Source organism: Rhinoderma darwinii, chromosome 1 (assembly GCF_050947455.1).
Source record: "Rhinoderma darwinii isolate aRhiDar2 chromosome 1, aRhiDar2.hap1, whole genome shotgun sequence".
In the NCBI taxonomy this organism is placed as follows: Eukaryota; Metazoa; Chordata; class Amphibia; order Anura; family Rhinodermatidae; genus Rhinoderma; species Rhinoderma darwinii.
Genome location: NC_134687.1, coordinates 322,359,243 through 322,372,352, shown reverse-complemented (window position 1 = coordinate 322,372,352; position 13,110 = coordinate 322,359,243). Strand labels below are relative to the sequence as shown.

The 13,110-nt window shown below is 43.1% G+C and overlaps 1 protein-coding gene across 1 annotated transcript in view; it reads left to right on the top strand.

Moving 5' to 3' along the window:
• GNG10 (G protein subunit gamma 10) overlaps window positions 1-13,110 on the top strand; it is a 38,894-nt gene that overhangs the window by 20,424 nt on the left and 5,360 nt on the right. The window contains exon 2 of the mRNA XM_075825613.1: window positions 11,110-11,255. Within this exon, the coding sequence (XP_075681728.1) occupies window positions 11,110-11,235 (126 nt within the window). The 3' untranslated portion in view covers window positions 11,236-11,255. The remainder of the gene's footprint in view (window positions 1-11,109; window positions 11,256-13,110) is intronic.

Here is a 13,110-nt window from a genome sequence, read left to right as displayed (position 1 = left end):
ACACAGCGCTGGATCATCTTTTTCTCCTTTCCTTCGTATAGGGTACCTGTGGCAGCTCAGACAGTAGCAAGGCAGGCTTGGCTGGGACTAGGCAGCGGGTAGACGTCAGGCGTGGAATACAGCACAGCACGACTACAGCACAGCACGGCACTTGACCAGGATAGCACGGGATACAGGATACACTGGGAACTGGAAAACACTGGGACACCATTTGCATAGACCAACTAGGATACGACAAAAAACTCTCAGGCATCGAAGCAAGGGGCTGGGCCACTCTTATAGTCCAGGGTACTCATGAGCTGATTTAAACATTAAAGTCCGGTGCGAGCGCTGCCCCTTTTAAGAGCGAGCATGCGCGCGCACCCTATGGGACCTGGCCGAGGTGAGCGCTGGCGTCTCTTGCGGAGGAGACTGGGGCCAGCGATAGCAGACCCATGGCTGCGGCCGTCAGGGGGAGAGTGAACCTGACGGCCCGCAACCACCGACATGACATATTCCCACAAGAAATAAAAGAGGAACAGCACAATGCAGAATGCGCCAAAATTTTGAAATAATGAGGAATACAAGTAATTACGAAGACATACATGTCCAGGGGGCTGGTCGTTCCCCTTTAAGCAATTTGGAATTAAATTTGTTTTTGATTGCAAACTACAAACCCTTTTGTAGTCTGATCCTGCAATTATGTTTTACTTCCTTCTATCTGCCCCCTTTTCTACTTTTCTACTCTCTGTAGATTAGCAAGAAGTAGAGAAGGCATATGGATGAGAGAATACACCGGTGGTTTCAATGGAGGAGCAGCAGCAGCAGCAGCAACCTCTGGAAACAAACTTCTGCATAGAAGCTGTATACCCAAAACGGTGGAATATGAAAGTGGTCAATATGATGTAGCGATAAATAGGACTGATGAAAGCTCTCGACGTACACAATAAGTGTGTCCATAGGGCTTAATTAACCCCTTAGTGTGTAAGCCTGTTTTGGCCTTGTGGACACAGCCGATTTTTTCAAATCTGACGTGTGACTTTATGTGGTAATAACTCCAGAATGCTTTTGCCTATCCAAGCGATTCTGAGATTGTTTTCTCGTGACATGTTGTACTTTATGAAACTGAAAAAATTTTGTCGTTAAATTCAATATTTATTTGTAAAAAAAACACCAAAATGTAGAGAAAATTTGCAAAAATCTTCATTTTTCTAAATTGTAATGTATCTGCTTGTAAAACAGATAGTAATACCACACAAAATAGTTACTCTTTAACATTTCCTATATGTCTACTTCATGTTTGCATCGTTTTTTGAACGTCCTTTTATTTTTCTAGGACGTTACAAGGCTTAGAACTTTAGCTAGAATTTCTCGCAAGAAAATTTAAAAAGGCTGTTTTTTCAGGGACCAGTTCAGTTCTGAAGTGGCTTTGAGGGCCTTATATATTAGAAAGTCCCCATAAATCACCCCATTTTAAAAACTGCACACCTCAAAGTATTCAAAATAGCATTCAGGAAGTAGTTTAACCCTTTATGCATTTCACAGGAAATAAAGCAAAGTATAGGTGAAATGTACAAATTTCAAATTTTTTTTTTTAATGAAATTCATTTGTAATAAATTTTTTCTGTACCACAGAAGGTTTTACGAGAGTAACGCAAATCAATACTTATTGCCCAGATTCTGCAGTTTTTAGAAATATCCCACATGTGGCTCTAGTGCGGTAATGGACTGAAACACAGGCCTCCGAAGCAAAGGAGCACCTTGTGGATTTTGGGGCCTCTATTTTATTAGAATATATTTTAGGCACCATGTCAGGTTTGAAGAGGTCTTGTGGTGCCAAAACCGTGGAAACCCCCCAAAAGTGACCCCATTTTGGAAACTACACCCCTCAAGGAATTTTTCAAGAGGTATAGTGAGCATTTTTAGCCCACAGGTTTTTTGCTAAATTTATTGGAACTGGTCTGTGAAAATGAAAATCTACTTTTTTTTCTGAAAAAAACATACAATGTTTTAGTTTTTACAAGGAATAAAGGAGAAAAAGCACACCAACATTTGTAAAGCAATTTCTCCCGATTACGGCAATACCCCATGTGTGGTAATAAACTGCTGTATAAACCCACGGCAGGGCTCAGAAGGGAACGAGGGCCATTTGGATTTTGGAGCACGGATTTTGCTGGAATGGTTTTCGGTGCCATGTCGTGTTTGCAAAACCCTGGAGGGACCATAACAGTGGAAACTCCCCAAAAGTGACCCCATTTTGGAAACTACACCCCTCAAGGAATTTTTCTAGGGGTATAGTTAGCATTTTGACCCTACACGGTTTTTGCTGAATTTATGGGAATTATGCCGTGAAATTGAAAATCTAAATTTTTTTCTAATAAAATGTAGTTTTACCTCAGATTTTTTCATTTTTACAATAGATAAAGGAGAAAAAACACCCCAATATTTGTAAAGCAAACTCTTCTGAGCACAGCAATACCCCATATGTGGTAATAAACTGCTGTTTGGACACATGGCAGAAGTTAGAAAGGAAGGAGCGCCATTTGACTTTTGGAGCTCAAGTTTTACTGGAATGGTTTGCGGCCCCATGTCACATTTGCAAAGCCACTGAAGGGCCAAAATAGTGCAAACGCGGCAAAAGTGACCCCATTTGGGAAACTATACCCCTCGTGGAATTTATCTAGCGGTATAGTGAGCATTTTGACCCACAGTTTTTTTTTTTGCTGAATTATTGGAATTCTGCAGTGAAAATCAAAATCTACATTCTTTCCACTAAAATGTTGCATTTTTTTTCATTTTCACAAGGAATAAAGGAGAAAAAGCACCCCAACAATTGTAACCCAATTTCTCCCGAGTACGGTAATACCACACATGTGGTTATAAACTGCTGCTTGGATACACCGCAGGGCTCAGAATGGCAGGAATGCTACTTGGCATGTAGATTTTGGTTGATTTGTTTTTTGGGCGCCATGTCGCATTTGCAGAGCCCCTGAGGTACCCGTACAGTAGAAACCCCTGAGAAGTGACTCCATTTTGGAAACTATACCCCTCAGGGTAATCATCTAGGGGTGTACTGAGCATTTTGATACCACAGGTGTTTCATAGATTGTATTAGAATGAGGCAGTATGAAAATTATTATTTTTTCCCCAACAAATATGTCGTTTTGCACCCAATTTTTTTTCCACAAGGGGTAATAGGAGAAAAAAACACATTTGTTACCCAATTTCTCCCGAGTACGGCAATACCCCATGTGTGGCCCTAAACTGCTGTTTGAGCACATGGCAGAGCTCAAAATGGAAGGAGTGCCATGTGGCTTTTAGAGCACAGATTTTGCTGGACTGGTGTATGGGCGCCATGTCGCATTTGCAGAGCTCCCTTAGGTACCAGAGTAGAGTGTAAAACCCTGAGAAGTGACCCCATTTTGTAAACTACACCCCTCAAGGCATTTATCATTTGCCTGGATGTATAACACGGCTTAGGAGTGAAAGGAGCATGTGAGGCCTATTTTGCTGATTTTCGCAGCATTAGCCCACAATGGCAGGGCTCTGGGGTCAAATAGTAAACAAACCCCAAAGTAGTGACCCCCATTTTGGAAACCACCCCTGAAGGCATTTTATTAACGGGTGGAGTGAGCATTTTGACCACACAGGTTTTTTTTTTTCTATAATAAATGAATGCTCAGTTGATGGTGCAAAGTGAAAATTGCAAATTTCCACAGGTATATGCCATTTTAGTGCACAATATTTTGTGCCCAGTTCATGCCACTGAAGACAAATACCTCAAACTGTTAAGCGGGTTCTCCCGGATATAGCGATGCCATATATGTGGACGTAAACTGCCCGTTGGGCACGCTGCAGGACTCGGAAGGGAGGGAGCGCCATTTGGCTTTTGGAGCGCAGATTTTGCTTGGTAGTAGTTTTGTTTGGGGTTTTGCTGGTATTTCAGTTTATGATGTGGGGGCGTATGTAAGCTGTGCGGAGTACATCAGGGGCATAATAAGAGGGTAAATAAATAATAATTCATAGATATGTGGCCGGTGTCGCACTGATAAATGGTGCCAGATCTTATCCGCTTTTGGAACACTCTGCAAGTTTTGCATCGCCATATTCTGAGAGCCAGAACTTTTTATTTTTTTCTCCACCGGAGCTGGGTGAGGGCTTATTTGTTGCGGGACAATCTGTCGTTTTCATTGGTCCCAATTTAGGGTACATGCGATTTTTTTTTTTTTGATTTTTTTTTTTTTTGATTTTTTTTAATTTATTTATTTATTTTTTGATCACTTTTGTATTTCATTTTTTTTGGCAAGCAAGGTGACCAAAAACCTGCAATTCTGATGTTTTTTATAATATTTTTTTTACGGCGTTCGCCATGCGCTATGAATGACAATTTTACTTTATTCTGCGGGTCGGTACGATTACGGCAATACCAGATTTATATAAAATCACTTGTTTCAAATTTATTTTTTGTCACCATATTCTGAGAGCGATAACTTTTTTATTTTTGCGTCAAAAAAGCTGCGGGAGGGCTTGCTTTTTGCGGGACGGGCTGCAGTTTTTAATGGTATCATTTTGGGGTACATGCAACGTTTAGATCCCTTTTTTTTTTTATTCTGTTTTGCGAGGGGTAGTGACTAACAAACAGCGATTCTGGAATAGGTTTTTCTAAAAAAAATATACAGTGTTCACCGTACGGGTAAAATAGCGTGATATTTTTATAGTTTGGGTCGTTACGGACGCGGGGATACCACATATGTGTACTTTTTTTTTAATGTTTTTTGGTTTTTCCTATAATAAAAGACTTAAAGGAAAAAAGGCTGTTATAGTGTTTTTTGAAACTTAGTTTTTTCATGAAACTTATTTTTTTAAAACTTTTTTACAACATTTTACCTTTTTTTTTTGTGTCCCACTAGGGAACTTGAAGGCATGAAGCCCTGATCGCTATTCTAATACACTGCACTACCTACATAGTGCAGTGTATTAGAGCTGTCAGCTATTCACTGACAGCAAGCCTATTAAGCTTCACCTCCCAGCGGAGCCTAATAGGCTTCCGTACTAAGAAGCGATTGTTAGGCTACGGTTGCCATAGCAACCATCGGAACACCCGCGGGTGCCGAAGGTTGACATTAGCAACCATAGCTTGCAATCTAATCACTTAGATGCAGCAATAGCTGCATCTAAGGGGTTAATCGGCCGGATCGGAGCCTAGCACCGGTCCTGGCCGTTAGAGCACGATGTCAGCTGTGACAAACAGCTGACACCCGCGCCTGTGGCAACCATCGTGGTTGCCGACAGGCTACAAGACACTTCGATGCATCGATCGCGTTGATCGATGCATCGAAGGAGTTAATCGGCCGGATCGGAGCCTAGCTCCGGTCCTGGCCGTTGCAGAGGGGTGCCGGACATCTGATTACCGGCGGTGATAGCGCTGGCTCAAGCTGAGCCAGCGCCATCACATATACCACGTCATGGAGCTGTGATTGGTCAGTCTGCTTTGACTGACCAATCACAGCGATCGCCGGCAGGAGACCGCTGTGAATGGTCCCCTGCCGTCTTACTGTGCCGGTCAACTGTCATAAACCGTTGACGGCACAGTTCTGTCACATTGTCCTTTGACAGGGTGACAGTTTTTAGCCAGGACGCACTGGTACGTCCCTGTGCCTTAAAGCACTTCAATGCAGGACGTACCGGTGCGTCCTGGTGCGTTAAGGGGTTAACCTGACATAGGCCAAAAGATTAACTTTTTGGCCTTCATCAAGCTGGTATACATCGGTTGATTTCCTGCAGTTTTCAGAAAAAATGTCACCATCAACAGCCCTTGAAGAAAAAGTGGCAAAATCCGCACTATTTTCCTCAGTAAAAAATGCATGAAATGGTATGGACTGTCTGCTACTTTATGCAGAAATACTGCCGAAGTTTTCTGCAGCAAATCTGTTAAGTGTGGACAAGCCTTTAGGGATCCCGCAAAAAATTTATTCTGTGCGGTATATGGTTTTTTAACTTGGGAGAGCATGGGTGACGGATGCCCCTGTTAGGCATCAATCACCGGTATACGTTAAATGTATATGTTGGGAAGCTGAGATGACACAACTGTTCATATATGGACTGTTTATTCGCTGGAGCTTCATGCACAGCTGCTCTGCCTAGGGAATCTGGCCCTGGGGAAGCTCCTGACATCTGTCCATATATGGACAATGACATCAGGGGCTTCCCCAGGGCCGGAGTTCCCAGACAGTGATTTTTGATGCTTCCTCTACCTGGGGACTACGGCCCTAGCAAAGCTCCTAAAGTCACACTCTGTATATGGACAGTGACATCAGGAGTTCCCCAGGGCAGGAGTCCATGGGCAGAGTGATTCTTGATGCTTCCTCTGCCTAGGGACACCGTCTCTGGGGAAGCTTCTGACATCACTGTCCATATATGGCTGGAATCCCCGGGCTATGTATACCACTGCGTGCCATGCAGTGGGATAAGTTGCAGCCTTCTGTCGGAGGTATACGTCGGGGTCCTCCCGACATATTTCCCTCCGACGGAAAGCCAAAACACGGCGTGAAGATTGCCTGAGAGAGAAGCATCTTTTTATTTTTAGCAGTCTTTCTTACATTTTTAAAATCTCTAATAACTAACATTGTGGTGCCTGAGGGAGGGGTAGTCCTGCACAAATTTCCACTGACTGTGGGAAGACAGGATGGGAACAACCATAGCAGCTGCAGGGGCTACCTCTGATACGTTGATCCATCTTTATATAAACTTGTTTGTCAGGTATTGTGCCTACACACCTATGAAATATTTGGCTTGCGGCTTTTTAAACCAATTAAATTCCAGGGTGGAGAATACTGTGAAAGTGATATTATTATAGGGATGAACAACCATTCCCTTTCGCTAAAATGTTTCCTGAGTGAGAATATAATTAGAAGCACTTATAGGATATATAAAAAGAAACCTAAATGCTGTGCAACAAGCAAGTGACCACAAACCACTATTACTCATCAACAGTTTCTGGACAGTGTATTTCCTCACATCATTCCAGCGTTGCTAAGTAAACACCGCTTTCCAGTTTGGAACTGCAGTCTGTGGAAAAGTGTAGATTTGGCCTTGGCAGTGCTCCATATATGATAGCTCTGATTCAGGCTTACTTTCCCATTGATTGGCACTGTGAGTTACCCTCCGCTCAGTAGATGAAAATAGTAAGGCCAAGTGGGTGTTCGAGCTGAATTGTTATATATAGACCGCAGTGGAATATTGCATTTTGCTTAAAAGAAGTTCTCCTTGAAGTAGGAAAAAAAATCCTAGTTAATATAAGACCTAGAATTTTTCCTTCAAAGGCTATGTAAACCGTTTGAAGACTTTTTATTTATTTTTTGTTTTTAAAAAAAAAATAAAACTGAATTAGAATGTTTTGTGTAACTTTGTAATTTGTTTTTAACAAAAATTTATTATTACTTTTTCAGCTACAGCTTCTATGTATCCTGGATAAATAGAAGCTGTATCATGCACTGAAACCTGAATTAGTCAGGTCATCGTGACTGACTGCTTCAGTGCCAGCGGGTCCTGCGTTTCTCTGACACACAAGATCCAGCTGTTATCCACCACATCTAAGTTGCAGTGCAGGATACAGCTTCTATGTATCCAGGATACATAGAAGCTGTATTTGAAAAAGTAAGACAAAGTTACACAAAACACTCTTAATACCCTGTTTTAGTAAAAAAAAAAAAAAGTCTTCAAAGGTTTACATGCTTTTAAATGCCTTTAATGATTTTATGTAACTCAAGCTTAATCGCTGTATAAATAATTTCTAATACACTTTGTGTTTCAATTCCTGACTGTAAATACTGCAGGGTCATGTGCGTGAGGCCTGATAGTTTGCTACAATGTGTGATTCCGGAATCCAGGCTGTTTAGCTCACAGATTATTGCCTTTTTACCTTTTTATTAATGCATATTTAAATCCATGGTATCTGCAGCAAACAGTCTTCTATGCTTCAGACACAGGTCCTTGATCCCTTTAGGACGTGGCCTATTTGGGCCTTCAGGTTGCAGAGATTGTTTTAGTTTTTTCATCACCACATTTCACTAGCCATAACTTTCTTACTTGCTCAGCAACGTAGCCGTACGAGGGTTTGTTTTTTGCGGGATACGTTATATTTTTCAAGGGCACTATTTTGGGGTACATATAACTTTTAATATAAAAATTAAAAAAACCTGCCAGAGGTCGTTATGAATGCGGCGATACTAAATATCTGTACTTTTTTTTTTAGGTTTTGCTACTTTTACACAATGATGCATGAGGGACAGAAATGCTGCAGCATTTTTAGACCATGTTCAGGGGCCTCAAAGTATTTTTTCATAAAAACATATTGATTGTACGTCACCATGTTCCGAAAGCCATAACTTTTTTTTTTTTTTCTGTCGCTGTAGCTGTATGATTGCTGTTTTTTGTGAGTTATATTTTTCAATGGTACAATTTTGGAGTATATATAATTCACAGGTTACGTGTAAAAAAAAAAACAAAAAACCTGCAATTCTGCCATTAGTTTTTTTGGCAGTTTTTTTTTTGTTCACCATGCAGTATAAATAATATCTTAACTTTAGTATATGCAACACAGCAATATTAAATATTTTTTTTTTTTAAAGGGATTGTTCAGTTTAGAAAACCCATTTTCATATACTGAATTAGGGAAGAGTGAAAAGAGGAGGATCCTCTGTCCAGGATCCTTATGTCTTGGCCTGAATGGGGAGCTGTTAAAAAGTGTTTATTGCTCTGGAGGACCTCTACTGACATCCATTACACAGACGCCCCATTGATTTCAATGGGAACTGTGTAATGCTTAAAGGTAGCTAGGTTTGGAGCCACTGAACCATCAGCATGTTGTTTGGCAGCTGGGGTCTAGCTTTCCAAACATGTCCATGTGAAAAACATCAGTTTCGACAATAGTGAAAGAACTTACAAGTTGCGAGAGGATGCAGGAAAACAGGTGGGTTGGATCCAGCGTAGCTGCGGATAAAAAGGAACTTGTTCCAAGTTTAATGAGGATATTAAAAAGAGGTTGATCAGAGTGATGTCCTCGAGTGCTGGGAGAGAAATGGAGGGATTGAGGAAGCCTACGCATTTCAAACGCTAGCTGCGTTCTTAGTCATGGCTGGGAACGCAGCTAGCGTTTGAAACGCGTAGGCTTCCTCAATCCCTCCATTTCTCTCCCAGCACTCGAGGACATCACTCTGATCGACCTCTTTTTAATATCCTCATTAAACTTGGAACAAGTTCCTTTTTATCCGCAGCTACGCTGGATCCAACCCACCTGTTTTCCTGCATCCCACACAACGCGTGCCGACGCGAGGATCCGTGCGGAGACCAGAGTACAAAATCTGCATACATAAGGTGAGCTGGAGGTTCCCCTCCTCTTTTTTCTGCAAGTTGCGAGAGGAGTCGAGCTGCATCGGGCGCATTGCACACATGAAGATGAAGCCGAGGACCGTAAACTTCGCTAACGCAGTGTACGTTACTCGGCTTCATGTGTGAACCCTATGACAAAAACCTGACATAGACCCCAGTAAGTTTAACGGGTTGTCGGGCCCTGTTGTTTTCTGTCATGTGACGGATTTGTCACACCATTAATTTATTTTTTTTCTGCTCTTTTACGACGGAACAGAAAACTAGAATTCTTAACGAGAGATTGGGCGTTATTAAACTAGTGACCGATCCTCTTTGAGGGCTTTTTACATGGGGCGATAGATAATCGCCCGAATGATCGTTCGTACAAACTTTTGTTCCTGATCATTGCCCCGTGTAACATCAACAGATCGAACAACGAGCGTTAATTTGCTTGTTAGTCATTGACCGAATATTTTATGATGACCTAAAAATCATAATTTGTCAGCAGCACATCACCTTGTGTAAACAGGGGTTGTGCTGAGGATGACAAGGTATTGCACTGTACAAGGGGAACGATGGTTTGTACGTAAAAACTTAATTGCAACATATATATGGGGTAAAGGAGCACCGATTAACATGCTGTATCATTGATTGGTGCTAGTTATGGGCGATTTATAGGGTTAGAGAATGCGTCTTCCATTCGAAAAAGGGTCTTCTGCAATCGGTAAAAAATGGCCATGGGGGAAAGACCCATTACTCGCCTGATAAATCCAGTGCCGCCGCTCCACTGGTCTTTGTTTACGTCAGTGCTGCTATGACGAGTCTGGCTGCAGCAGTCACATTGGTATACAATCGGTGGCCTCAACGGACATGTGCCTTTACACCACTGAGGATGAGCTGAGCACTACTTTTATAGGAACCCCTTTATTCAGCACAATTTCAATGTAATAACTAGTTTCTTATTGTGAGAGGTCAACATTACACTGAGTGAATTCCCATAATCTATTTTAACTGCATGCAAGCATCTATTCCTGGACAATATAATATTATCTTGTGGGAAACCTGCAGACTTTGGCTGAGGAAATAGAACTACAATTACAAGAGTATAATACCTTTAAAATAGAATCTGTAAAACGTTCTAACTGGACATCATACAGTGAACGTGCCATGAGTGCCCTTTTCAGGTTTTTTTGTGAATTCTGTTTGCATCGTGTATGATAAAGTTTTGGTTTATTTTGATTAAATGTGTGGTGCCGGCAGGAAAATGTCCACCTACGGCTGGGTTCACAGAGTTTTTTGCAGGCGATAAATCTGCCTCAAAATTCAGTTTGTAAGTTTGAGGCAGATTTTCCTCTGCCTGCACTCCGATTTTCGCGGCGTGTTTCGCCCACGGGCATTGAGCGCCGCGGGCATAAAACGCAGCGAAATTCGCTTTCTCTGCCTCCCATTGATGTCAATGGGAGGTCAGAGGCGTAACTCCGCGAAAATGGGGCATATCCCTTCTTTCTCCCGCAAACCCAGTTTTACCGCTCGCGGGAGAAAACCGCCTCCGCCTCCCATTGAAATCAGTGGGAGGAATTTTCAGCCGGTTTTTGGTGAGTTTTGCGGCGTAGTTTCCGCGTCAAAATACTCGTCAAAAAAACTCAATGTGAACCCAGACATATATGTTTTCTGGGTAGTTTTAAGTCTTCAGTCACATACATATAGAAGCTTTTCCATCCAGGTATGGATATCATTTGTGTTTTTGTTTTTTTCTGACAGGTGTCTCAAGCAGCAGCGGAGCTCCAACAGTATTGTATGCAGAATGCCTGTAAGGATGCTCTCTTGGTTGGGATGCCTGCTGGGAGTAATCCATTCCGTGAACCTAGGTCATGTTCACTCCTGTGAGGCTGCTATATCTGACCGATGTAAGTATTCCATAAAACATCTCACCTATGGGTGTAGAAAGTGTCACAGGAGGAGATGACCATTGTGTTCTACAGTTTTCCAGAACTGTTTTTCTCTATAAGAGAAGTGCATTAAGAAATACTGGAAGGTTTTTTACAGGTCATTTGATGGACACACAGGTGCACAGCTTGTTACAGTACAGGTATCAGATCTCTGTCCTGTGACAAACCATGCAGCTGTGTCCATACCAGGACAGAATTTCATCCTCTCGAAGTAAACAGTGAAGGTTTCCTATTGAATGACAGCAGGGCCGGCCTTAGGATAGGTGGCGCCCCGTGCAAATTTCTCTTTCGCGCACCCTACCCCATCATCAAAAAAAAAAAGAATAATGCTCCCCCACAGTATAATGCCCTATATATTGCCCCCAATTTCCCTTTTAGTGCCTTCCATAGAGTATAATAATATTTCATAATATATTATAACTCCTTCAAGGACACTGTATTTTGTCCTCTAATTGTGCCCATACAGTATTATGCCCCCTAATTGCCACACACAGTATATTGCCCCCTGTAGTGCCCCTACACAGTATAATGTCCACTTTGTGGCCTCAAAACAGTGTAATGCCCCTCTCCCCTGGTTGCCACACACAGCCCCCCCTTGTAGAGTGTGCCATACAGCCTCCCTGTAGACCAGGGTTCTCAAGCCTGCGAGCCGCATGCGGCCCCTGCGGCTGTCATCTGCGGCCTGCGGGACACCGAGCCGCTAGTATAGGCTCTTCTCCAGGACTCTGTGGAATCCCCTGACATTGCTGTCCATATATGGACATGCGATGTCTGGGGCTTCCCTAGAGCCGGAGTCCCGGGCAGAGCGTTAGTATAGGCTCTGCTCCGGGACTCTGGAAAAGCCTCTGACATCACTGTCCATATATGGACAGCAATGTCAGGGGATTCCACAGAGTCCTGGAGAAGAGCGGGACTCTGGCTCTGGGGTTGCCCCTGACATCACTGTGCATATATGGACAGTGATGTCAGGAACAGAGCTGGAGTCCCAGTCAAAGCGATAGTAGCACTGGTGTTGCCCTGACATCACTGTCCATATTTGGACAGTGACGTCAGGAGCACAGCTGGAGTCCCAGGAAGAGCGCTACTAGCGCTCTGCCCGGGACTCCAGCTCTGGGATTGCCCCTGACATCTCTGTCCATAAATGGACAGTGATGTAAGGAGCATATCTGGAATCCCAGGCAGAGTTCTTGAAGCGGCTCTGCTCCGGGACTCCAGCTCTGGGCAAGCCCCTGACATCACTGTCCTTTTGTGGACACTGATTTCAGTGGCTTCACAGTGCCCTCTGCAGATGCTGCTACTGTTCCCTCTGCAGATGCTGCCCCTGCTGGAGGAGTTCCTGACGTCACAGTCCATACACAGTGATGTCAGAGGATCTTCCTGGACCGGAATGTGATGTCAGAGGATCTTCCTGGACCGGAATGTGATGTCAGGGGCAACCCCAGAGCCGGTGTCCCAGAACAGAGCAGTAGTATAGGCTCTGCTCCGGAACTCTGGGGGCTGTTACAGAGGGCACTGTGGCAGTATCTACAGAGGGCACAGTGGCATTATCTACAGAGTGCTCTGTGGCACTATCTAAAAAGAGGCTGCCCAATCTTGACATTTGTGTGTCTGCCAAACGCTGCCAACTGAGCCGCCGAACTGCATTTAGCGACACTTAAAGAGGCTCTGTCTCCAGATTTTGCAACCCCTATCTGCTATTGCAGCAGATAGGCGCTGCAATGTAGATTACAGTAACGTTTTTATTTTTTAAAAACGAGCATTTTTGGCCAAGTTATGACCATTTTTGTATTTATGCAAATGAGGCTTGCAAAAG